The sequence below is a fragment of the Schistocerca americana genome, chromosome 2 (genome assembly GCF_021461395.2).
Source record: "Schistocerca americana isolate TAMUIC-IGC-003095 chromosome 2, iqSchAmer2.1, whole genome shotgun sequence".
Classification (NCBI taxonomy): domain Eukaryota; kingdom Metazoa; phylum Arthropoda; class Insecta; order Orthoptera; family Acrididae; genus Schistocerca; species Schistocerca americana.
The window spans coordinates 1095496922-1095524692 of NC_060120.1; the positions used below are offsets into that span (position 1 = coordinate 1095496922).

Sequence of the window (27771 nt, forward strand, 5' to 3'; positions counted from 1 at the left end):
TGATCAATTTTTAACAGATCGAATGTTTAGGGTACGTGTGGGTTCCGAATTGTCAGACGTCTTCCTCCAGGAGAACGGAGTGGCTCAGGGCTCTGTTTTGAGTGTAGTCCTTTTTGCCATAGCGATCAATCCAATTATAGATTGCATTCCACTTAACGTTGCAGGCTCTCTTTTCGTCGTTGACTTCGCGATCTACTGCAGTGCCCAGAGAACATGCCCCCTGGAGCGCTGCCGTCAGCGTTGTCTTGACAGTCTATACTTGTGGAGTGTGGCTAATGGCTTCCGGTTCTCTTAAGAGAAGATGGTTTGCATCAACTTTTGGCAATATAAAGCATTCCTTCCACCATCCTTACATCTTGGTCCCATTGTTCCCCCATTCGTGGAGCTAACGAAGTTTTTAGGGCTCACACTGGACAGGAAACTTTGTTGGTCTCCGCATGTCTCTTATTTGGCTGCCCGTTGTACACGTTCCCTTAATGTCCTCCGTGTTCTTAGTGGTTCATCATGGGGAGCGGATCGCACTGTCCTGCTTCGCTTATATCGGTCCATAGTCCAATCAGAGCTGGGTTATGGGAGCCTCGTCTACTCGGCCATCCCTCTTACGCCGTCTCAACTCCATCCATCATCGTGGGTTACGTCTTGCGACCGGAGCATTCTAGACTAGTCCTGTCGAGAGTCTTTATGCTGAAGCTGCCGAATTACCATTGACCTACCGGCGCGACATACTGCTTTGTCGGTATGCCTGCCGGCTGTTGTCAATGCCCGACCACCCCTATTATCAGTCCTTCTTCAACGATTTTCTCGACTGTCAGTATGGGTTGTATGTGTCTGCCCTGCTGCCCCCTGGAGTCCGCTTTCGTCGCCTGCTTCGACAATTGGATTTTGCCCTCCCTACCATCTTCAGGGAGGGTGAGAGCCCGACGCCACCTTGGCTCTGATTCACATTCATCTTGACCTCAGCTCGCTCCCGAAGGAGGGTACTCCGGATGCAGTGTATTGCTCATGGTTTGTCGAACTTCGTGCACGACTCACCAGTAACACCTTTATTTAAACTGATGGCTCCAAAACTGACGATGGTGTCTGCTGTGCCTTTGTCGTCGGGGACGTCACCTTTAAATACTGGCTCCTCGGCCAGTGTTCCAGCTTTACGGCTGAGCTTTTTGCTCTTTATCAGGCCGTTCAGTATGTCTGCCGCCACCGCCATTCTCCGTATGTACTCTGCTCTGATTCACTCAGTGCTCTTCAGAGCCTTGGAGCTCCCTATCCGGTCCATCCCTTCGTTCAACGGATACAGCAGTCCCTCCATTCTTTCGCTGATAATAGTTCTCCTGTCAGCTTTATGTGGGTTCCCGGACATGTAGGAGTGCCTGGGAATGAGGCTGCTGATGCTGTGGCCAAGGCTGCAGTCCTCCTACCTCGGCCAGCCTCCCTTTGTGTCCCATCGTCAGACATTAGTGGGGTTGTTAGTAGGAGGCATGAGGCTTGTGTCATTATGGTGGGATACTTGGTCGTCACTTCAAGGAAATAAGCTCCGGGCCATAAAACACTTCCCAACTGCTTGGACAACCTCCTCCCGACCATCTCGGCGAGAGGTCATTTTGGCCAGGTTGCGGATTGGGCATTGCTGGTTTAGCCACCGCTACCTGCTATACAGTGACCCCGCCCAGCAGTGCCGTTGTGGTCATGCATTGACGGTGCGCCATGTTTTATCGTTGTCCCCATTTTAATCAATCTCGTGTTGTCTTGTCTCTACCATCTATCTTACCGGAAATTTTAGCTGATGACACTCGAGCAGCTGCTTGTGTTCTTCCTTTTATTACTTTGACGGACTTGCCCAAAGACATCTAACTCTTTTAATTATTTTATCTGTGTCTTTGTAAGAACTTCCTGGTGTTCCCCCCTTGAGTTTCACCAGATTATATGTGCACTTACATTTGTGACTGGGCACTAATGACTGTAATAGTTGAGCGCCCTAAAACCCCACAAAAAACCACCTATCCTGTCAGAGGCCTGTGAAAGCAGTCATGTGGTCTACAGGCTAAGCTGCAACCACTGTGCTGCATTCTATGTGGGCATGCCAATCAACAAGCTGAAACTTCCTGGAAGATTAAAACTGTGTGTCGGACTGAAACTCTAACTCTGAACCTTTGCCTTTCGCGGACAAGTGCTCTACCATCTGAGCTACACGAGCATGATTCACGCCTCGTCCTCACAGGTTTACTTCTGCCAGTGCATCGTCTCCTACCTTCCAAACTTTACAGCAGCTCTCCTGCGAGCCTTGCAGAACTAGCAAACCTGAAAGAAAGGATATTGCAGAGACTTGGCTTAGCCACAGCTTGGGGAATGTTTCCGCTTCTGCAAAGTTTGGAAGGTAGAAGACGAGGTACTGGCAGAAGTAAACCTGTGAGGATGGATAGTGAGTCGCGCTTGGGTAGCTCAGATGGTAGAGCGCTTGCCCGCAAAAGGCAAAGGTCCCAAATACGAGTCTTGGTCCGGCACATAGTTTTAATCTACCAGGAAGTTTTGTATCAGCCCACACTCCGCTGCAGGGTGAAAATCTCAATCAACAAGCTGTCTGTCCGCATGAGTGGCCACAGACAAACTGTGACCGAGAAACAACTGGACCACCCTGTTGTTGAACACGCTGCCAAACACGACATCCTTCATTTCGGTGACTGCTTCACAGCCTGTGCCATATGAATCCTTCCCATCAACAACAGCTGTTCTGAACTGCGCAGGTGGGAACTTTCCCTGCAATACATATCCTATGTTCCCGTAAGGTTCCTCTTTGCTTCAACCTTAGTCAGTCACTGTCCTCATCCGTCCAGCCCCTTTCCTGTTCCCATTCCAACAATTTCATTGTGTGTTTTAATTAATTCACTAAATCAAAATAAATAAATATTCAAATAAGTAATTTTTCATAATTATCTTTTGCAGATATGGCCCTGTTCGTATTCTGGACCAGCGCTTTCGTCTTGTGTGTACAACCGTTGATAAGTTGTGCTAAAGGCACTGTGGAAACAGCACTGATTGACCCATTTGACATGGGAAGGTATTATTATGGATAAAATATAACAATATACATCAGTTACGTAGTAGAGCACCTGCAATTAAATAATTTGTAGTGTGAAAGAGATACACTGATGTGACGAGTCACAGTACACAACCAAATAATTTGTCGGACCTCATTTTGCCTACTGTAGTGCGGCAAGTCAACTCGATGTGGACTCGTCAAACTGTCGGAAGTCCCCTGTATAAATACTGAGCTGTGCTCTATGTAGCCATCTGTAATGCCCAAACTGTCAAGAATGTTCTCCAAACTGATTGCAAACAGTTGTTTTCTGGTTAAATAGGGCATTGTCATCCACAAAAATTCCATCGTTGTCTGGTAACGTAAAATCCACAAATGGGTACAAATGGTCTCAAAATAGCTGACCTTAACCATTTGCAGTCAATGATCTGTTCAGTTGGACCAGACGACACACTCCATTCCGTGTAAACACAGCCCACACTGTTATGGAGCCACCACCAGCTTGCACAGTGCATTGTTGACAACTTGGCTCCACGTTTTCACAGTGTCTACATCACACTCAAACCCTGCTTATTGAATTCGGGATGTGTGTGACTGGGCCACAATGTTTGTCGTCTAGGGACCGACCGACACGACTGCGAGCACAGGGAGGCACTGCGGGCGATGATGTACTGTCGGCAGTAGCGTCTGCTGCCGTAGCCCACAGATGCCAGATTTTGCCGCACTGTCCTAATGGGCAGGATTGTCGTACATCCTTTGTTGACTTTATTTCGTGCAATGTTGCTTGTCTGTCAGCACTGACAACAGTAAGCAAATGACACTCTCGACACTACAGATCTCAGAATAATGAACAATCTGATGATGTCTGAAGTGGTGTCCTATGGGTCTAGCTCCAACTACCGATCTTCTTTCAGAGTCTCTTAATTCCTCAGGTGGCCGTAATCACATCGGAAACCTTTTGTATGAATCACAAAAGTACAAATGACAGCTCTGCAAATGCCCTACTCTTTTATACCTGGTATACACAATACTACCACTGCCCGTACAAGTGCACATCACTGTCACCTCAGTGTACGTCACTTCACAAAGCAGTGCTGCAGCTCAAAGAATGAGGCACCAGTGTAGCTTTTGGAACTTTTCAGTGAAGGTAATACACATCCCATAATTTATTGTAGCTAAACCATATCCATTTTTCCCTGTATTACTTCATTTGTGGAAGATAATTTACTGTGTGGATCATATTGAGAAGCTATTAATGAAATATTAATCTTATAAATAAAATACTATGTGAAAGTGGAGATCAATTTTTCCAAGAGCCGTCATGACTTTAAAAAACAATTGGATGTCATTCCAAATTGTGCAGGATGTGTTTAGGTTTTACTCGAAAGAAATAAAATTAATGGAAGAGGCTGACTGTGTAGTAATTTCGATAGGGAATTATCTGTGTTCACAAATGACTGACCATAACATCTGTTTCCGATGTGCGTGCAGAGTGTATTCAGTTTGTATCGTGCAAGAAATGCCATACACACTTGAATCAGATCGTGGTCTGTGTAATCTACAGGGTAATGTAGAAGAAACTGGACAAAAATGTTACTTTTGCAGTTGGTTCTTTCAAAATTTTTGTGGGTAATCCACGATGTGTGCTGAAGGTGTCTGACGATTTCAGTGTTGTTACCATTACTGTTACCAGAACAGAATTGGGGCTTTTGTGAACACTATGAAATGGGAATATCAGCCACCGCATGTGCTCAAATTGCAGTGACAGTCACGAAAACAAAAATTTCGTCTGAGAGTCCGAAAATTATCTACATTTGGTGAAACTGATACAGGACGTGACATGCTACTTACACTGAATTGATCTTACAGATTTGGAAGAGATGTGTTTAAAGCTCAAACCCACCATCTCTAGATAAATACATATCGTTGTTTAAGAATTAGAGGACTGTATCTTCAAAACTGAGATTTTCAGCTTTTTTTTGGTGTGTATTCTCACAGTAATTGGCTGCACATGCCAAAATGACATTCCTCCATCTATTCTCCTGGCAAGAATAAGTTACTCACGGTGTATACGACCCGGGAAAAACCCGGAAATTTTTTCATCCGGGAGAAAACCGGGAAAAACCCGGGAATTTTTTAGGATTTGTTTTAGTTCTCTGTTAAATTTTTGTAATTTTGACTGGTAAGAACCGATACTCTAACAAAGGATATTACTGTATGCCGCCACTGCAGAATAATACTTCAACAATAAAATATAAACGAGAGAAAAAAACGAAAGTAACTTAAATTACAAAGGAAATGCGCCATATATGACGACGACACACAGTGCTCATGCAAGCGTGTGCCAACAGCAAAATGTGTCAAAGGCTTTAGGAAGACTATGCAATGCTTCATAACAACAAATTACCTCAGATGAGCGTGAAGTCATAACTGTTTACATTAGATTTGTTTTAGCAGTTACGAGTGGGCTCATGCGCATGCGCAGTTGAGTCGCGTTTTAGTAGTAGATTCTCCTGCTTCCGGCTACAGGAATGTGGGTGTTGGCTGTGCAAGCAGTCGCAGCAAGCTGCTAGATGCTACCGGGAAAAGGGGGCTCCAAATTCATATTCTTGAGGGGGGGGGGGAAACTTGTTTCACAAAGCGCCTAGCATCCAGCGCACATTGGTCTATTAATTATTTATATGATTTTGAAACGCATCACTGTTGGTTTTCGAACATTTTTGAACACATTTTAAGTTGATTTCTGAATGAATCATAAGTTGATTCATGATTGCATGCATAGTGTACGTGATGCCGCTGTCAGAATCCTCGTCGCATCTAGAAATAAACGTTCCACAGGCAAGGGGACGGGGCTACACGAGCTGAGCGGAGTTAAGCCGAACGAATGAATGAATGCCAATCGCTATCTGATTATGTGGTTGATTGGATTTGCGAATGATCAGCATTGTTATAATTACTAGCGAAATCCATAGATTCATGCCGCCAGAATGGAAATAAACGACTAACAGGAAGAACAGGTGAGAAAGATTACGTATTATCTTCTCGGTGCATTCAAGAAAATGAAATTTTGACAGAAAATTTTTGGCCAGATCGCTACACTAGTAAGGACCAGTTGTCAGCCGCTTAAGTTACTGTATTTACTCTAATCTAAGCCGCACTTTTTTCCGGTTTTTGTAATCCAAAAAACCGCCTGCGGCTTAGAATCGAGTGCAAAGTAAGCGGAAGTTCTGAAAAATGTTGGTAGGTACCACAACAACTAACTTCTGCCGTCGAATATATGTAGCGCTACACAGACATGCTTTGCAGGCACAAAGATAAATACTGGCACCAAAACCTCTGCGTCAGTAGGCCTAAATAAATTAAAAGAAAAGGTAGAAGAATGTAAACATTGTGCCATGTATTCTTTCATGTTTGCTGCTATCTCATTTAAATTCTGTCTGCCTAATAAACTACGAAACTAGAGTGAGACAACAGCAAACGCGAAAGAATATACATATCGTGTCATGTTTATATTCATATTATTCTTATGCTGAATAGTGATACAGTCAGAAATGATGCACGGAAACTGACTAGGTTTTTTAAATCTAAGATGACTCTAATTTCTGTGCAGAATGTAATGTATTAAAGAGGCATCTGCAAAGATTTTCAAACGGAGAAAATTTTTCGCTAAACTCTCGTTCAGAACATCTTCTATCATACGCAGTCTATTATTCGGTTCTTGTTGATCATTATGAAAGAAAGCACCAGTGTAAGTAACAACAAATAGCAGCCTGTTGCCATCGTGTCGCTAATGAGACAATTCCTCTTTTTTTTTAAAGGGGCGGTAGCGCTCCAAAAGCATGCCATGCCGCGAGTGACGACAGGTTGTAAACACTCGTGATCAGAATGCGACAAACAATGCATGACACAGTACAATAATGCATTTTCAGCTTAGTGACGTAAACACCTATAACATAGAGAACGGCACTTACCAGATCAAAGAAAAATAAGCAATCGATTCAAACCAGACGAAGCACGTTACAAAGGAAGGGTACCCGTATAAATACGGACGGAGCGCCTGACACATAGTAATGGCTACTTGGTAAAGCTTAACTGTTAAGCTGACGACTCGAACCATACTACTGTAGATGTATCATCATCCATTCGACCTAAATTGTGTCTCGTGTTACAATGGACCAACTTTGTTTAGATTTGGAGGTGCGGTCTAAAACTTTTCTCTCCCCTTGAATTTAGAGTCTCAAAATTCGGGTGCGGCTTAAATTCGGGAATTTTTTTCCATGATTTCGAGTCTCATTTTTCAAGTGCGGCTTAGATTTGAGTAAATACGGTATATTCTGGAAGTAACGTGGAAAACGTGTTGTACGAACATGTAACAACGTCTAACCGGAGAACAATCGCGGGATAACTAAACCTGTGATTCCGCCAGGGTTTGTGAAGTTAATCGGCGAACAAATTTTGACAATGGCAGGAATAGCTACAGAATTGGTGATGACAAGATTGTTAGAATGAGGAAGGAGAAGAAACGGGGACATCACACAAATTATGGAAGAATAAGACAATTCCAAACTTGTATAAAAATTTCGTAATACTAATTTTTGATCTCGTGCTTGAGACACTGGTGCGTATGAATGAAATGTGAAACTATTTCCTAACATAAAGCATTTTGCTTGTAGTAGCCCTCATAGGCATTTGATATTGGTGCTTTGTGAATTATATTCTGTCGTGTTATAAAAATGACCATTTGTGCCAAAACAGTTTCGTTTATTAGATGTCTTACAAAATTTCTGCAGTATTAGAAATACCTATTTTGTTTTATCTAGCAGACAGTGACAAAATAGACATAATCGGATCGAGAAACCACACCAGTGGTATTATTTGTATTGACAGTTTTTTCGGTTTTAGATTAAGACATTTTGATTTTTCATGTAGCAAAAAGTTTTATGAAATTTGATGAGGTAATAGATTCTCTCGCAGAAAGGAAACCACGCCATGTAAAGCTGTAACCAGATTAGATAGAAAAAAATGCTAGGAGCTAATTGAAGAAATGTGTAGTTTATTGCTTGGCTCGTGTCTTTATTGGTTTTATGTATCCTATATTTAATTTTATTACACACAAAACAGCAAGTTGTTAGCTAATAGGCAATAAAGAGTGCAAATTTTCTGAAGAGTTCTTGTTCTCCCGATTCTCCCGATTACAAATAATCCCATTCGCTATTAATTGCGAGATTATTTTTTTTTTTATTTTTTTTTTTTAGTGGGGCAGGCTGTCCAACAGGCTGACTGGGAACAGGAGAGGCATCACAGGACATTTCAATTTCCACTGCCCTAAATATAGCACTGGACTCGCATTCGGGAGGACGACGGTTCAATCCCGTGTCCGGCCATCCTGATTTAGGTTTTCCGTGATTTCCCTAAATCACTCCAGGCAAATGCCGGGATGGTTCCCCTGAAAGGGCACGGCCGACTTCCTTCCCCATCCTTCCCTAATTCGATGAGACCGATGACCACGCTGTCTGGTCTCTTTCCCCAAACAACCAACCAACCCTGAATATAGTTTGATGGCATTCATTACAAGATATACACGTTTAAATTCCACAGAGCGAAATACAGGGATGTGCGATTGAAGAATGCTGTACTTTGACACACTTACGACCAAACAACATGTCTTACATTTCCTCGAACACACATGTTTTGTGTTTCAGACATTTCAGAAAGATGTGCGCTACAAGATGAACATATTTTTGAAAATTCGAATTTTTAGTATTGACCCGGTTAGCAAATATCAGAGATCCGGGGCTGATGAGCAGAGCAGTCTGAGTTATAGTGGGTAGTTTCCACGTGACCGGTGTTTACATTTAGTGATTTTGCTGTTTCTCTTTCATCTACTCTCACGTCAAATGACAATTGTATTTGATACGAAATATTTAATTCCACAGTACTGGCTAGTTTAAACTGCTCTCTGCATTTCAAGTGCACGTTTTCATCTTCTAGCACGTATGGCATTATGCCATAATAAAGAACCAAATATGATGTAATACAATACTGTTGCTCCAAGAAAATTTAAATCCCGAAAACCACACTGAAAAACTTAATATCAGATCGAGGACTACTTCATTGGGAATCTGGACATACGAATGTGCACTTTAAGTATGCAGTTTAAATGTGCACATTTAATACGGTTCGCGAAAATCCTTTTATGTCTTGTTTCTTTTATGACATAATGTATTATCTTTCAATGTTTTATACGTACGTACATACGGGCTTCCTATGTTATGGTAGCTGCGCAAGAGTGGTGTTGCCTGTTATCTGTGCTCTCAGGCAACTGCTGAAACGAACCTATTTCTAACAAGTCGCGAGAAAATATTGCGAATAGTGGTTTGAAAAGCATTACTTTAAAAGTAAATATTCTTTTACGTTAGTTCAACTATGTGCGACAATGTACCATGAATTTCTTAAATCACAGATGCTAGGAGCTAATTGAAGAAATGTGTAGTTTATTGCTTGGCTCGTGTCTTTATTGGTTTTATGTATCCTATATTTAATTTTATTACACACAAAACAGCAAGCCTCTCATTTAAAAATCAACTCTTTGATGGCGGACCATTTAGAAGAATTTCGAACCATGATCAGACATTTATGTCACTATTAAAAATTGTACTGGCTCATTTGTCTGATATATCTTAAAGTGTAACACGCGCAAAAAATATCAACATTATATGCAAAAGCTTAACTTCTCTTGCAGCTTATTAACCTTAGAGACCAATATTATATGTGAACGCTTTGTTTTTCTTGTAGCAACACTATGCATACTAATTTAAACTATTAACTTTCCCTGTTTGTGTGTTCGTGCTACGTAACAGTGATGTTGCTGTTGGCTGACTACATCACGTGTCCCATGCTCTGAATATCCGCCGTCATCGGCTGTCGAGATCACGTGACATGAGCTATTACTGGCTTACAGAAGCGCATCTCAATCTCGATTCCAATGATTCGGAAAGTAAAATGCGGTGTTTAGTGGAATTCTAATGTATACTTTCGTAATACGAAAATATGCAGTATAAACATTGTTTCACATCAAAGATATTTCCAAAATGTTTTTCCCTGAGTTTCGTTTTCAAAAGTGCGGGGAAATTCAAAGCCCGTGTATTATATCATAACCATTCAAAGGATTGATAAGTTTCGTAGGGAAAATATGTCACGTAACACAGAAAAAGTTGTTTTTTTCACCCGGGAGAATGTGTATTTTTAACCGGGAAAAATCCGGGAATTTTTTTTCCTTGTCCACGTATACACCCTGTTACTGCATGTGAGTTGCAAGTTTATAGAGACAAGTGTGGGATTGGCAATATGTATCAGTATTTACATTCTTCTGAGTCCTTAATTTATTAAGTAAATGTGGAAATACATTTGTGTGCAGCTCATTTCACATACTACAGTTTTCCTGCACTTGTACTGCAAGAGAAGTTGCCATCAGCAGACTTTGGGTCATATTTCTTTGGTAAAATGGTAGATTTGGCCATAAGTATCACATACTGTAATTGTAACCAGGCAGGTCTGGGTGAGATTCGGAGTGTTACGTGATGGTTGCTAAGGCACCAACATCAATAATATGATCGTCTTCATTCCAGTCAATTTAGCAAAGGGGGTAAATTGCACAGATTTCTCTTCATTGACAAAACAGCTGTTTGGTCCTGGTTATTCAGTTTATCTGAGCAAAGATTTTGTGATGTTAACAAACATGCACAAGGAATAAGTAAATTGACTGTTGATTCTAATGATAAAGTACCTATGCAGTCTGACAGAAAATAGTCAAAAAGGAAAGCAAAATGAGAAAAAGCAGTAAGAACACAGACAAGTGGAGAAGAAATATAAGAAAAATGAATAGACATCAGAGACATACACACTGCCAAGAACAAAGTGCCAGTGAAGTGTTACATACAGTTTAGGCAAACGACATGTCACTCACGTCGTGTAGTACACGGAAAGGTGATGGTGACAGAGTAATATTAAGCGAGGAGTAAGTCGCGGAACGTATACTGTGCAAAGGTGTTTGTTTTCGTATGTGCAGACGTCAAACAGAATGTGTAGATTGAGAAAACGGTGAGGTTTGATGACAAATGGCTTCACCCGCTGTGGAGGTGCCTTTTTGTTTTGGCATTGTGGCTTGTCGGTGGCAAGACTGTCGAAGAGCAACTGCACTCTCCAATAATGAAAAGAAAAGAAGAGATATTTGTGTGACAAATGAAATATTTTATAATCTCTAGTGTCATGTTGACCCTTCGAGGTGTATCTTGTAAGTGAAGTTGTGTTCTTCTCAAATTCATGAGTCACTCTAATGACATGTACACCCATTGGAGGGCATGTGTGTTTGTAAAAGGAAAGTAAAGGTCATGCTTTTTCGTGATAAAAGAAGTTATCTTCTTTTGCTCCAATAACATACGCAAGTGCACTTGCCAAACCTACTACTAAAAATACAGTATAAAAGCTATCAATTAATGACAAATTTGGGCTAAGCCCGACAATATTGCACCTGAGTGCTAGTAGCCAAAATAAGGTTGACAGATACAAAGGTCTGACATCATCTTAGGGCTAACTGGCACAACAAATAAACAAGAGTAAAAGAACAAGCGAATGCCAATGCTCAAGAATTTAAATAGGATTAAGTACACACGAGGCTAAAATCAATTGCTAGCACCTTGGACATCGTCTTAGGCTTAATTGACACTACAAATAACAATGGCCAGCAATTTAAATAAAATAAGTAAGCACAAGGCTAAAAGCAATTGCTAACAACTTAACAAGCACACACAAAAATATCAGGCTGCTGCCACATCACAAACGAACAGGCGCGCGCGCAGTCCCCAGCAAGCCAGAAAACCAACCCCACACACTCCAGCAACCGAGCCAGCCTGACCACAGTAATTTCAACTCAGAAACAGGGCACGTGAGCACACTCGGTCCACGCAAAACACACGCTGCTAAATAATTCCCACCAACAGATACGGCCACTCCCTCCCCCCCCTCCCCCCCCCTCCCCCCCCCCCTCCCCTCCCCTCACCCCGGGCGGGAAAACAGACGACACACCAGCAGAAAACTCAACACCCAGACTCCGGCTAAAACCGAAGCACGCAGAAAATATGAAGAAGCTGAAGTAAGGTGAAACGAACCCCACCACACAGACCGGACAGAGCAAACACACACCAAAACTGCCCTGCAGTCCTTACAACTGCTGAGTGCGGAAACCCAAGGAATATCGTGGCACCCTTCTCAGAGGCTGAGAACCTCGAGCGATCTCGTGTGGGAATCCATCAGTTGTCCACTACACCACATCATCAACACGGCACACTGCCCAATGCCCAAATCGACGAGATCACACCTCCGTGCCGGGGTGGAAGGCAAAAATACTGCCAGCTCGGTGCGAATCCAACTGCTGAGCCGAGCGCGCACGCGGCCCCTCGCGAAAAACGCTCCGGTGGGCAGCAGCCGCCTCAGCGCCTGCGCAGGCCGAACCAGACAGGAACTGAAATAAAAGTGGCTGTTGATAGTGCTGGATACGCAACGTGCCAGAGAACTGGCACAAGTGGAAAACTTCCTGTGGAGTGACTAATCACGGTACACAATGTGGCAATCCAATGGCAGGGTGTGGGTGTGCTGAATGCCCGTTGAACGTTGTGTGACAGCGTGTGTAGTGCCAACAGTAAAATGTGGGGGCTGTGGTGTTATGGTGTGGTCGTGAGTTTCATGGTGGGGGCTTGCGCCCCCTTGTTTTTTGTGGCACTGTCACAGCACAGGTGTACATTGATGTTTTAAGCACCTTCTTGCTTCCCACTGTTGAAGAGCAATTCAGGGATGGCGACTGAATCTTTCAACACGTTCGTGCAGCTGTTCATAATGCAAGGCCTGTGGCAGTGTGGTTACACAACAACAACATCCCTGTAATGGATTAGCCTGCACAGAGTCCTGACCTGAATCCTGTAGAACACGTAGTGTATCTGCGCAGTACATAAAGAAAAGGCAGCAGCAATACAATTTTGACTGTTGGTAAGAGAGGTCGTCATTGTCCGTGTATAAGGAGATTGGACGAGGCGAGGAAGAGATTATAAAACTCTATAAAATTGATTTCTATTGTGCGACAATTCTTACCAGGTGATCTGAATATACAGATAATGTGTGACCTGTATAAGAAGCTTTGTGAAGAGGAACAAGTTACTTCTGAAAAATATTGGCTCTACAGACAAATATTCAATACAGAGTTTAACATAGGCTTTTGTGTACCTAGAAAAGATGTATGCAACCACTGTTATCACTTTCAAAATCTCTGAGGAAAATAAAGGGGTGGAGAAAGACCAGCACTGAGAACACCTAAAGAGGAAAGAAGCAGCTAAAGACAAAAAATGAAATGGAGTGTGTCTGAGCAGGTGACTGTTATTTACTGGCTCTGAAAAGCTGCAAGCTATAAGGTACTGTCCAAGCATCAGTGTGTTTGCTACTGTCTATCAGTATAAAATAGTGATACCAGGAAATCTAGAAATCCCCAGGATGCTCAAAAGTTTTCTGTAACCATGTGCTTGGGTACCACAGGACCCCAGCCTTTGCAGCAATACTTCCTTCTCTGTACTGCAAACCTATACTTCCACTATGCCTTTCCCCCTCCACTTTGTCGGATGGTCTTCCTGGTATATCCCTATTTGCCCTGGTACATGATTTATGACCCTAGTTTCCTATTTCACTTGTGGTGTTCTCTACACGTTTTCATTAATAAATACATGGTCCCTATTGTTTGGTTAGACCTGGCACTGTTTTCAAAAGTGCAGATGTTGCAGGGAATGTCACCCAGTGTGGAGTCTGTTCCGCCTTTGTGCATTTCCATCCTGGCAGCCTGCCTTTCCATTGAGATGGTATACCCCGAACATAGCACGGTAGCGATGCTGTTGGAGTCATAAATTACTGCAAGGTGGTGCCCCGCTGACCATAAAGGGATCTCATTGTTGATGCCTGAGCTGATATCCCTCCCAAGTATGCCAAGGAGTATGTGCCCATCATGACTGGAGTACGGAGATTCGGAACAGTGAGTTACTGGACAGATAGCCATTGCTGAGACTGGGTGGCACCCATGGGGAGAGTGCCCATTTGGAGTGTGTGGCACCATGGTGGATGGCTTGCATATGAAGCTTTGTCCTGTTGGTGGTCATATGGCCCCAGTAATCTCTTCAGAAGGAAAAAACTCGCTCAGTGCAGAGAGATACAATCCCAAAATATTTCCTACCATGGCAACACTGTGGGAGGAATGTTGGGCTAAGTGACAAGCAGAGTAAAACTCTCCCCAATTCCTTGTTTCCACAAGGACAGATGGGAATTCTTTTTTATCACAAACCCTTTATTCTTTGTGGAGACTGTAGAGAACATCTCTCTGGAAGTCATCCCCTGCCCAGTCAAGGGCATTGCTTGGTTGTAACAAGCTGGATAACACTCTGGTTTCTATCCCTCTCCATGATAACCTATACAGTATTGTTCACAGCATCCTTTCCCATTTTGCTGTACGACGATGAGTTACATGTCAACTTGGAGCAAAGCGGTGTGCACTTTGTCTGTCGTGTCCATAGGGAGCGTAGGACAGTAAGGTTGCTACTGAGGTCTTCATCTTGCCCTTTGAGGGTGATTTGTTGCCTGAAAGGGTCAAGGTGATGGCACACCAGTCTGACGTGAGGCTGTTCTCTGCCGCCCCCCCCCCCTCCCCTCCCTTGCCCACCCAGTGCGATGCTTCAAATGTATGAAATTCGGGCAAGTCTTCATGTTGCGATGCCACATGCTAGCCCAGTCACACACCAAGGGGCTCACAGTTCTTTTGTGAGATCTTGTGTGGCATAAACTTCCATGGCACCCCCCCCCCCCCCCCCCCCCAATCCTACTACCTTCCCAGCTCCCCTCTCTGTTTTCTTACTTATGTTGACCTGACTATGCACCAGGTTTCCTATCTTCCTTGTCATTTTGTTCCTCTGGCCTTTTCTGTTTTGTCCTTTTTGCCATTTTTGGTCTGTCCTTCTTGCCGTTTTTGGTCCCTCTTTGGGGTTTGACATCCACTTCTAAATTTTCTGTTTGTAGTGTGAGCCATTTGTGGAAGAACTCCCTCCCTAGGGCCTACGCCACAGATTCCTCTCCCCCCCATCCTCCCACTCTTCCTTCCCCACTATAGCGCCCCCTTTGTCCCACTAGGTCAACAGCACGTGTAGCCAATCTGTGTGGTGGAGCTGAGCCCCTGACAGCCGAGGGCTCACACTTCTGATACTAGAGTTGTTGCCTCCCTACGTATGCCTAGGTAGGAATGGTTGCTTGTCATTCTGGAGTGTCAGTACTGCCGGCACGACTATGCCTGCCCTCCTATGCCTGGCTCTGCTGCTTCTCAACACCCACTTTCGGAGTAATGGCTCCCCACCCACCAGGGAGGCGAATCCCCATCCCTCAGACGGAGACGCATCACCCTCGTCTAGCCTCTCACACCAGGAGCGGCTTGCTCGGACCAATCCCCTCTGAGGTTTCTGCCATTCTGCATCTGGATACCAGCCAGTGGCCGAAGGAGCCGCAGGCTGCTGCTTATAGTGCTCTACAAACTTTGTCAGTCTAACTAATTCAGAGAAGCGCTCCAAGTCATCCAAGTCCCATAAACGAAAGAAAGATAAAATGAAGTTTCCAAAGACGAAGGAAATTCTGTTGGCCCCCATGCCACCAGATCCCACGTGTTCTGCACCTGTAGCCGCAGTACAGATCCCGGTGTTCCCTGAGGCTCCAGATCGCACCACACGTGTCTCACAACCTGGATGTCTTGATAGCATACCATCTCAACCTTTGGCAGTAGGCGAACGTGGGATGTAACTTGCCTCCTTGGCCCCTTCGTGCCCTCAAAGTATCCAGACAGTAAAATTGTCCAGTGGAATTGTAATGATATTTTCCACCACCTGGCTGATCTATGGTATCTCTTGAGCTTCTCCCATGCTTTCTGCATTGCCCTTTGAATCTACTGGGGATATTTTAAGAATTGTGCCAAGTATGATAGGGTGTGAGATGGAGTTTGCACGTATGTTCTGAGCTCTGTATATAGTGAACTTGTGCCTCTTGATACAGCTTTGGAGACTGTGGCTGTTTGGGTAAGGTTATCTCAGGATTTTACCATCTGTAATGTTTAATCCCCCACTTGATGGTGGAAGTGCCTCAGAACATATTGTCAGCAATGGTTTTTCAGCTCCCTCCTCCCCTCTCCCCACTTTCCCTAAGCTTGGGCAATTTCAATGCCCATAACTTTTGTGGGATGGAGGCATGATCACTGGCCACAGGAAAGACATCAAAAACTTACTGGCAGATCTAAAGCTCTGTCTCTTGAATGCTGGTGCCTCCCCTCACTTCACTGTGGCACACACAACTTACTCAGCCATTCATCTTTCTATTTGCAGCCCTGGTCTTATCCCGTCCATCCAGGTCCGCGATGACCTGTGTGGTAGTGACCACTGTCCTATCTTTCTGTCCCTCCCTCAGCATCACCACCCTGGTTGCCCACAATGCCGACTGGAATGCTTTCATCTCCACTGTCATTCTGAGTTCCCCATTAATGGAAGCATCAAGGAGGCTGTCCAGAATGCAACAGCAGCTATTCTGTTGGCAGCTGATTTAGTGATCCCATATTCTTCTAACCCCCCCCCCCCCTGTTGGAAGGTAGTACCTTGGTGGACCTCTGAAACTGAAACTTCAGAGGCCATTAGAGATAGCAGGTGGGCTCTCCAACACCATAGGCAGCATCCGTAGATTAAGCAGCTCACTGCCTTTAAATGGCTCCATGCCCAGGTCCACCATTTAAGAAAAGGACAAAGCAAGAATGCTGGGAATGGTAAGTTTGTCATTGGACAATATACACCTCCTTCAAGTCAGGGTGAGAGATCAGAGGCCTGTATGGTGTATTTGGTATTTTGTTGAACAGTACTGTTTTCACTGACACAGAACATTTTGCTCTGCATTATACTTGGGCCTCTGTGTCCGTGAACAGTCAACCTTCTTTTTGTGTCCTTCCCCATCATCGAGTGGGAATTGCTCGTTGCCCTAGCCCTTTGTCCAGATACGGCCCCAAGGCCGGACCACATCAACAGCCAAATGCTCAAACACCTGTCAGTGGATTGTCAGCGTCGTGTCCGTACCGTCTTCAACTGTATCTGGAGTGAGGGTGGGCTCCCACTTCAACATTGAGAAAGCACCATTGTCTCAGTACTGAAATTGGATAAGCATCCCCTAGAGGCACCCAATTAGTTTCTCCGACGTCGTCTGTAAGTTGCTCGAATACACGGTGAGCTGGCGCCTGTGTCGGCTCTTTGCCTCGGGCCTTCTGGCTCTGACCTGGACTGGTTATTGCCAGAGCTGTTCCACTGCTAATAATTTGGTTTGCCTGAAATTTGCCATCTGGACAGCTTTTGACATCCGTCAACATATTATTGCTGTCTTCTTTGACCTACAAAAGGCTTAAAACATCACATGGTGACTCCACATCCTCCCTACCTTACACGAGTGGGGTCTCCGGGACCAACTTCAGATTTTTGCTCAGAGCTTCTTGTTGCACCGCACTTTCCGGGTTTTAGTTCGTGCTTCCTACAGTACCCCCTTTAGACACCTCTATGCAGTCAATTGGTGGATGTCTGGAGCTTGGAGTGGTTCACCCTGGACTGCCCAAACAGAGGGCAATAAAGGAGATCACAAATATTTGACAGTCTTCCCTTCACGGTTCCTTTGTCGGCTACGCATTGACCGCACTGGGTCGGTTCGCAGCCCTCGGGCGTGGAGACCCACCTTACTGCCAGTGTAGTGCTCAGCTGGTGGTGGCCCACATCCTGCTAGACTGCCTCGATTTGGCTGTTATGCAGCGATGTCTTTACCTTCCTCACAAGCGACCTCTGATACTAGAGGAAGACACCAAAGTGGCTGACCTGATGTTATGTTTCAGCCGTGCAGGTGGGTTCTACTCATCTCTATGAGGTGGGACACTTTGACCTCATTGACCACCTGAGAGGTTGGAGGGCCACCCCTTGTCTGCCTCGGACCAGGTGTTCCGTGACACTCTTTCTTCGCAGTCTGGCCTGGCCCCTACCCTTCCCACCTTTTTATTCTCCTTATTCTTATACGTTTGCTGTTGTTAATGTTTCATCTTCCCTAAAATTTCATCATCTTGCCTGTGCTGCTCTTTTTCTTGGGGTAATAGATGGTGAAGTGAAGTGGTACTGGTAGCATGTAGGACGTGCATCTGCCACTGCATACATTGCTCTGGGGACCTCCAACTCTTGCCCGACTTAGTCTCAATCCCCTCCTACTTCTCCTCGATTTTATTTCTGTCTTATTATATCTGGCTTGCAGTTGTGCTCTTCTTCTGAGGATTATTCTCGATTCGATACATAAAGGAGGAAGGGACTGATGACCTTGCAGTTTGGTCCCTTAACTCCAGCCAACTAACCAAAGTTAGAAATTACGTGTTGCTAAATGCGGATCGATTGAAATAGCATTGTGTATATGTTGAGAATGCCAGAAGATTGAAAATGGTTATCCAGTTGTTTCGTTCTCGTGCACCTGCAGAGAACAAAATTGAAATGTCAATGTGAGCACTGTGTTTCTTCAGGCTGTATATTCTCTAGACGTTCTCATAATATGGCAGTGAGTCTTTGAGGCTGGCCACTTTTTAGTGGACGGTGATTCGGTCAGTGCCTATTTAGAGAAGACTGCAAAAATATTGTGTGTTTTTAGGATGGTATTCTGTTATTCACGCTGCTTGAAAACGGAGGCTGTATGAAGTTGTTGAAGTGGACGAGATGTACTTGATTTTCAGTGCCATGCCGAAAGAACGGTTGAACAATAAAAAAAATTGACAGTGAAGGAAATAAACTACAATGACATATGGTAACATAGCTTTAATACTACAAAAGCAATGTTAATCGTATCTTTTTGAAACATTTCCACGATCGACAATTAAAAAGTTTGCCAGTTACCAGAAAATTCTAAAACTCTGATTCAGTCTTCCAGTTGTAACTGAAATACCGTGGAGCACTAAAACTTCAGGGAAAAATAAAACCTGGACCTCTGGCACACCAGAATTATCGAGGAACAGTATCGTTTGTTTTACAAAAGTCTTGGAGAAGAGAAAGCTGGACCCCTCAGGCACTCAGCATTGATCTGCTGGGTACAGGCTTGGCAACCCCAGGGTTCCTGAGCTGGGGACTGGTAAGTGCCGCCATTCCCCCGTCACTGTAAGCCCGGGTACGCTTCAGCGAACACCGTGTGGTACTGTGGCGGAATGTCGCATGTGTCGGGGGACGGGGATCTAGGCTCGACTGCCCGGTTCGAGAGGACGGGATGAACCTCTATAAAGAAAGACCCTCAATCTCGAGGTGTGCTGCATGCTGGTGGGATGTGTGGTTGTCGAGGTGGAACGGTAGTTAGAGGGCAACCTCTGGGGAACCTGCCACACCCCAGTTCTATAAGACTTCCTCGGGCACATTGGGCTCTGTCCGAGTGGACCTTTATTTCCTTAGCTGCTCGTGGGACCGAGATGGAACCCTCGAAATCATCTTCTCCTCCCAATGGGAAGAGAGTACTGCCTGGGAGTATTCACACCCATTCATCCAAAAGAATGTGAGAGGCTAATCCTCCTGATAATAAGAATACTTTGGACTGCAGTAACAGGGCTCCTGGTGATATTGAGGAAGGAGGGGTATTTGGAAAAAGTGTCCCCCTATTATATCCATAAGGGTTTGGATGACCTTGCTGGAATGTTAAAATCTATGAAAAGATTGTGTAATGGCTAATTGTTGGTTGAAACTAGCAGGTCAAAGTATGTAGACTTTCGTAGGAAATGGCAGAAACTGGGTGACTGAGATATTGTTAAGATGCACAGTTCTCTCAACTCCAGTATGGGTGTTGTCACATGCTGACATATTGTGGACATAGCAGAACTGAAGCAAGAATGGGCATCCCAGGGAACAGTCAATGTGGAGCAACGAACGCCCAGGAATACTGGACCAACTGAAGACTACCACTTTCATTGTCACATTTAATTCTCAGACACTGCCTGAACATCTTACGGTGTGGTTCCTTCGACTTAATGTTCGGCCTTACATTCCGAACCCCATGTGGTGCTACAAATGCCAGCGTTTCGGCAATACGGCCATCAGTTGTGGAGGTGAATTGATCTGTGGGAACTGCAGAAAAGCCACTCTTCGTCCTGGGACTGACTGCTCATCTCCAGCGATCTGCATCAACTGCTCTTGGAACCACCCAGTCTGTAGCCGAGACTGCCCTGTTTCTACTGAACGCAAAATACAGGACATAAAAGTGACTGAGCAGATCCTCTATGCCGAACCCAAAAAAGAATATAAGCTGACGAAACCCCTGTCTTTGCTACCTCATATTCTTTTGTGGTGCAGAGACCTATTCCCAAGGCAGACGTTTAAACGCAGATGATGCTTAGGGTGCTTATATCCACCACAAGCACCTGTACTTGCACGTGTACATGTCAAGGGGAAAGAGTAAAGACAGAGCAATCCAGGTAGCTGCACCAGGAAAGACCAACAGTTCCGCAGTGACCATCCAGAAGGTACAAGAAAAGCAGAGTGCCTCTCAACACCCCTTTTCCTCCCTCATCCTCGAAGATAGAGGGAAAGGCTCACAACGTTCAGGTCAAAAGCTGTCCCGAGCACTTTCATGCAACATTCTCTCCCATCTAACTGATGAGGAGGATATCGTAGAGTTAAATGCCTTGGGTCCAGGCAGCCTCTCCACTCCCCCTCACTCTTAAAGTGCTTCACCTCCTCAGTGCAAAGATAGTGGTAAATTAAAAATGCACCGATGACATGGCTTTCATACTAGTTCCTCCACCCAAGTCCAGAATCCAGTCGACTGGATTCTGGACTTGGGTGGAGGAACTGAAACTTCTAGCACATCCATGTCCCTTACGCTTTTGTTTACAAGAAACGCATTTTAAAGATACAGAGGTCACTGTGCTACAGGGATATACGCTATACCACGAGGATAACCTGTCGGGTCCTGCTCTCCCCTTGGCTACTGACCTGCAAGCAGTTGCAGTTCAAATTCACATCTGGTAGGATCACTGTTTGCTCACTGTATTTACCTCTGCAGGATGCACTAGACTCAGAGGCTCTACATCTACATCCATACTCCACAAGCCACCTGACGGTGTGTGGCGGAGGGTATCTAGAGTACCTCTATCGGTTCTCCCTTCTATTCCAGCCTCGTATTGTTCGTGGAAAGGAGGATTGTCGGTATGCCTTTGTGTGGGCTCTAATCTCTCTGATTTTATCCTCATGGTCTCTTCGCGAGATGTACGTAGGAGGGAGCAATATACTGCTTGACTCTTTGGTGAAGGTATGTTCTCGAAACTTCAACAAAAGCCCGTACCGAGCTACTGAGCATCTCTCCTGCAGAGTCTTCCACTGGAGTTTATCTATCATCTCCATAACGCTTTCGCGATTACTAAATGATCCTGTAATGAAGCGCGCTGCTCTCCATTGGATCTTCTCTATCTCTTCTATCAACCCTATCTGGTACGGATCCCACACTGCTGAGCAGTATTCAAGCAGTGGGCGAACAAGCGTACTGTTATCTACTTCCTTTGTTTTCGGATTGAATTTCCTTAGGATTCTTCCAATGAATCTCAGTCTGGCATCTGCTTTACCGACGATCTACTTTATACGATCATTCCATTTTAAGTCACTCCTAATGCGTACTCCCAGATAATTTATGAAATTAACTGCTTCCAGTTGCTGACCTGCTATATTGTAGCTAAATGATAAGGGATCTTTCTTTCTATGTATTTGCAGCACACTACACTTGTCTACATTGAGACTCTCACGAATCTTATTGCACAACTCCTGCGACCGTTCCTTCTCCTGGGAGACTTCAGTGGCCATCGTGTCCTGTGGAGCTCGACCGATACTTGTCCTCAGGGTCAGGTTTTGGAGGGCCTCGTGATGCCTTGTCAGGTGTGCATCCTCATCGTGGGTACTCGCACACATTTCTCTACTGCTACTGGATCATTCTCAGCCGTCAACCCCTCTTTCCGCTCTCCCGCCCTCGCCGACCCTGTTCGGTGGGAGACCTTTGGTGACCTTCATTCCAGTCACCACTTCCCAATCTGCCTCCACCTACTAAAAGGCTCACAACCTGAAGTTAAGCCCCTAAAATGAATGCTCAGCAAGGCTATCTGAACGTGTTTCAGCCAGAGGCTGTGTCCACTCTGACAGCATCCAAGAATAGGTGGACCACGTCACACGAGTGATCCATTATGCCGCTGACTTCTCCATCCCACAGTTCTCAGGTCATCTTAGGAGGGGACCAGTACCTCGGTGGACAAATGTGTGCCACTCCGCGATTTGGGAAAGGTGTGCGGCTCTTCACATTTTAAATGCCGACCCACAGCAGACGACCTTAGAGCCTTTAGAGTGAAGAGGGCCACGGCTCAACGTGTCATTAGGGAGAGTAAGAAAAGGTCACGGCAAGTGTTCTCGGACTCGTCAATCGTTCCACTTCTTTAAAAGTATTGGAAGCCATCCGGAAGATTCCCGGTAAACGCAGCCGTTTACCGATAGCGGCAGTGCTGAAGCAGGGGTGCCTCCAAACGGCACCCAGAGTCATTGATCAGATGCCGGTTGAACATTTTGCAGAAACTACTGCCAATGTGAGTCAGGATCCAGCATTTTGTCACTATCGTGCAACTGTGGAGAGGAGAAAAGTTGGGCTTCAAGTCCAGCAGTTGTGAGGCCTACAACTCCCGGTTCTCCACGTGCAAACTCAAATCGGCACTGACTGAGATTTGTGACACTGCACCCGGTCACTACTAAATCTGGTACTGCATGCTTAGACATTTGCCAGAAGCATCAAAGGAAATCCTCCTCGAATGTTTCAATCTAATATGGCAGACAGGCAACTTTTCCAACTTCTGGAGGGAGGCAATTTTGATACCTCTCCTCAAATCAGTAAAGGAATGCACATATCCCAGTAGTTATCAGAGTATCGGCTTAATGAGCTGTGTAGGGAAGATCCCGGAGCGAACGGTTAACGGTTGTCTGGTCTGGTTGTTAAAGACCAGGCAACTCCTTAGCTGCTCTATGCAGATTCCGAAGATTTTGGTCCACTGTCAACAATCTGACCCTCCTCGTAGGCAGCTATTCGGCACGCTTCCCTCCTTAAGCGTCACTGTATCAGCATAGTCTTAGATATTAGTAAGGTATTTGATACTACTTGGAGACACTGTATTCTCTCACAACTGCATCAAAAGCGCTTTTGTGACCCCCCCCCCCCCCCTCCCAATATTCGTACGGTCTTTTCTGTCTCCGCAGTTTTTTAGGACCCGAGTGATGATACGCTGTCAGGTTGATTTGAGCAGGAGAATGGTACTCCTCAGGGCAGTGTTTTAAGTGTTATCCTCTTTGCCATAGCCATCAACAGTATCACATCTACAGGAAGTAGTCCTGTAAAATGCTCCTTATTTGTAGATGATTTTGCTGTTTTCTGTTCCTCCTCCAGTGTTGTAATGGCGAGCTGTCAGTTGCAACTTAGAGTGCGGCGGTTAGAGGAGTAGGCTGCAAAGATGATATTCCAGTTTTCTGTGCGTGCGCGCATTTGTTTCATCTTGTTCTCATCTTTTGAATTTGTCTGCCTCGAATACTGGGGACACCGTCCTGCATTTTAGAGACGTGGTGCAATTTTTGACTCGTAATTGTTGTAGTTACCACGTCGGTGAGACCTGAAAGCCAGAATTCTAAAGGCACTTAACGGCGTAAAGTATCTCAGCCACAGGTCTTGGGGAGCGAGCAGAGCACGTCTCCTTGGGCTTTTGTGCGTGTACGGGTCAGCGAGGCCCTCTTACTTGTGGATCGTCGGTGCTGTCTGTCGTGAGGGGATTCGTTCGGCCACAGGTGCTTATCGGACCGGTCCCGTGCGTAGCGTGTGTGCCGAGGCAAGGAACCGCCACTGATCGTCCAGCACCGGATCCTCGTGGTGCAATGGGCCTGCGAGGAATGTACAGGAGTGTGGCCCGAAGGAGTTTTTGTGTGCCTGAAAGATGCTTTGTTTCCAACAACAAGGTACCGTTACACATCCTGGTACAAGATTTGACAGGTCTGGCTATGGCATCTACGCCCTACTGAATAACAGTAGGGTTGACAGATTAAAAATCCTTTCCGTCCTCAGATCTAGAAACTACGAGGAAATTTGGGGCATGCGGTAGTACTTTTGTCACTCGTGGCTGGTCAAGTTTCTGTTTTTGGGCAGAAGTCGAGAGAAGAATAGAAATCGATTGCGCAGGAATCCCCCATGATTGCCAGTGTCTCCGGTGGCGTGCTGCTTCCTTGTGGGGACCCTCTCAGAGGGCGCTCCCGCCTTAGGTGAATGTTTACACCTCAGGTCACACCTCCCGAGAAATGGACGGAGGGACCAATCGGCACAGTCGGAAGGTGTCAGCTCAGGCAATCACCCCTCCCTGGGCCTGGCCTTTACCAGGGAGTACGTGCATGCCTTACTTGTCTACCCAGGGTGGGGAATTAAGCGTTACCCCGTCGCCGGCTACACGTTGGTCGGCCTTCAGGCACGCACACGGAGGACAACCAAAGGAGTTCCCCTGCTTCGACCTATCCATTAGGAACAGCTACATAGTTGTGGTACTCAGATAAAAATCAGAGAATATCAGATTGAAAACAGAAGCAGGAGTGCTCTCTCCTGTACCGCACCAAATCTAAAATCACTGTGGACCTCTCCAGTAACCAGGACAGCAGACAGTTAAAATGAAATGATGATTAAATAGACACCCTAGCTGCTAACAGGCATCGTTATACGTCATTGGCACCAAGTCAAAAATGTGCGCCCCGACTGGGACTAACCCAGGAGCTCCCACTTACACGGCGGATACTCTATCCGTCTGAGCCACCGAGGGCACAGAGGATAGTGCACCTGCAAGGGATAAATCCCTACAGGTGCACTATCCTCTGTGACCTCGGTCGCTCAGATAGAACGTCTGCTACGTATATCCCCAATGTTGTTTATCAATGCCCGTTTGCAGCTAGGGTGTCAATTTAATTATTTCATTCAAGAGAAGCTGAACGGTCATCAACGGTATCTGTCCCCTCGGGAACAGATACTACTTTCATATATAGGCAGTTAAAACCCTGGATTTGGGGTTGTACTAGTTCCACACTGAGTGACTCCAGCAAATGCTGCACACGGATCCCAAATGGCATTGCAGCTCACGGACGGCTGGAAAACCGGCGTTCCAGAGGTGGACGAGCAACAGTACGGTGTAAGGGTGAAGTCGGAGTTGCGAGGAACTCGCAGGCCCGTTGCACCACGAGGATCCTGTGCCGGACGGTCAGTGGTGGTTCCTCGCCTCAGCACACACGCTAGGCACGGGTCCGGTCCGATAAGCACCTGTGGCCGAACGAATCCCTTCACGACAGACAGCACCGACGATCCACAAGTAAGAGGGCCTCGCTGACCCGTACACTGTGCAACTGTAGTCCAGCCATAAATGCACAAAAGCCCAAGGAGATGTGCCCTGCTCGCTCCCCGAGACCTGTGGCTGAGGTACTTTACGCTGTTAAGTGCCTTTAGAATTCTGGCTTTCAGGTCTCACCGATGTGGTAACCACAACAATTAGGAGTCAAAAATTGCACCACGTCTCTAAAATGCAGGACGGTGTCCCCAGTATTCGAGGCAGGCAAATTCAAAAGATGAGAACAAGATGAAACAAATGCGCGCATGCACAGAAAACTGGAATATCATCTTTGCAGCCTACTCCTCTAACCGCCGCACTCTAAGTTGCAACTGACAGCTCGCCATTACAACACTGGAGGAGGAACAGAAAACAGCAAAATCATCTACAAATAAGGAGCATTTTACAGGACTACTTCCTGTAGATGTGATACTGTTGATGGCTATGGCAAAGAGGATAATACTTAAAACACTGCCCTGAGGAGTACCATTCTCCTGCTCAAATCAACCAGACAGCGTATCACCACTCGGGTCCTAAAAAACTGCGGAGACAGAAAAGACCGTACGAACATTGGGAGGCAGGGGGGTCACAAAGTGCTTTTGATGCAGTTGTGAGAGAATACAGTGTCTCCAAGTAGTATCAAATACCTTACTAATATCTAAGACTATGCTGATACAGTGATGCTTAAGGAGGGAAGCTTGCCGAATAGCGTCACTTGTGGCAGGGACGCCCATGAGGGTGACAGTCCACCTCCGTCTCCTCGTTGTGTGAACTGTCAGGGTGACCATGCAGCATCCTCCCGCGACTGTCCCATCCACAAGGATGAACGCTGTATACAGGAAATTCGTGTCAAAGAGAAAGTGTCCACCTCGGCTGCTCGCAAGCTTTTTGCTAGTAGGAAGCCCACGCTGCTCCCAGCGGGGAAATACAGTACCGTCCTCGCCTCTCCTTGGCCTACCTGGGAGGTATCGACGCAGACATACGATCTGACTTTAGCACTACTGTCGTCCGTTCGGCCAGTGCTAAGATCGCCCGGTCAACGTCTCCTCTTCCTCCCGTCACCCCTATGACACAAGCACCTTCATCAGCTTCTGCCAAGACAAAGACCCAGAAGTCAGATGCATGGGCCTTCAAGGAGGAACCATTCTGTGAAGGCTTCTTACGTACCCCGAACTCCCAGCCATCAACCAGTATTTAGACTAAACGACCTTCCAAGAAGGCTCATAGGAAGAAAAGTTCTCCATCTCCGCCACGGCGCGTTTCTTCTCCTGCACCACCCAGCGGTTTGCCGCCCCAGGCTGTCATTCGTTTCACCTGGCCGCACTGCTGGTAGCCGACCATCTGGCTGTTCACCGGCAGAGGAAGTTCCCCTCCTGACCATCTTAACATGGTGGCCAGTGAACCTATTGAAAACATGGACGATGACTCTGTGCCTGTTGATAGCGGCAGCCGTGCTTGCTCGAAGCCGGCCCTCAGTGGCCTTTGAGGTGACCCCTTCTTGCTTCTCCTTTTTCTTTTTCTTCTCACGATGGCACTTCTTCATTCGAATATTCGCGGCATTCGCTCCGAGAGGACTTAAAGTTGCTGCTATGCTTGCGCTGTCAGCTCGTCATAGCTCTCCAGGAAACAAAGCTACGCCCATGTGACCGCATTGACTAGGCACAATATAACTCTGTGCGTTTTGACCTACCCCCTGTGGCAGGTATTCCGGCTCAAGGAGGGGTTATGTTGCTGGTCCGGAATGATATCTACTACGATCCCATCACATTGCACACCGATCTGCAGGCAGTTGCCGTCCGAATTACTCTCCCCACTTCCACATTTTCCATTTGTGCTGTTTACACTCAATCGTCATCTGCTGTTACTAGGGCAGACATGATGCAAATTATTGCTCAGCTACCTGCACCATTTTTGTTGACTGGAGAATTCAATGCCCACCATCCCCTTTGTGGCTCTCCAGCATCCTGCCCGAGAGGCCCCCTGTTAGCAGACCTTTTCAACCACCTCAATCTTGTCTGCCTCAATAGTGGCACCCCTACTTTTCTTTCGGACACAACTCACACACATGGGAACATTTAGACCTCTCTATATGTACTACCCAACTTGCACGCCGGTTAGATTGGTACGCACTTTCTGATATGTATTCGAGCGACCACTTCTCTTGTGTTATCCATCTCCTGCATCATACCCCATTTCCATGCTCAACTAGTTGGAACAT

General features: G+C 45.7%; 1 protein-coding gene across 1 annotated transcript in view; it reads left to right on the forward strand.

Moving 5' to 3' along the window:
* Window positions 1–27771, forward strand: part of LOC124596503 — a 174087-nt gene that overhangs the window by 31546 nt on the left and 114770 nt on the right. Inside the window, exon 2 of the mRNA XM_047135661.1 lies at window positions 2938–3052. Within this exon, the coding sequence (XP_046991617.1) occupies window positions 2940–3052 (113 nt within the window). The 5' untranslated portion in view covers window positions 2938–2939. The remainder of the gene's footprint in view (window positions 1–2937; window positions 3053–27771) is intronic.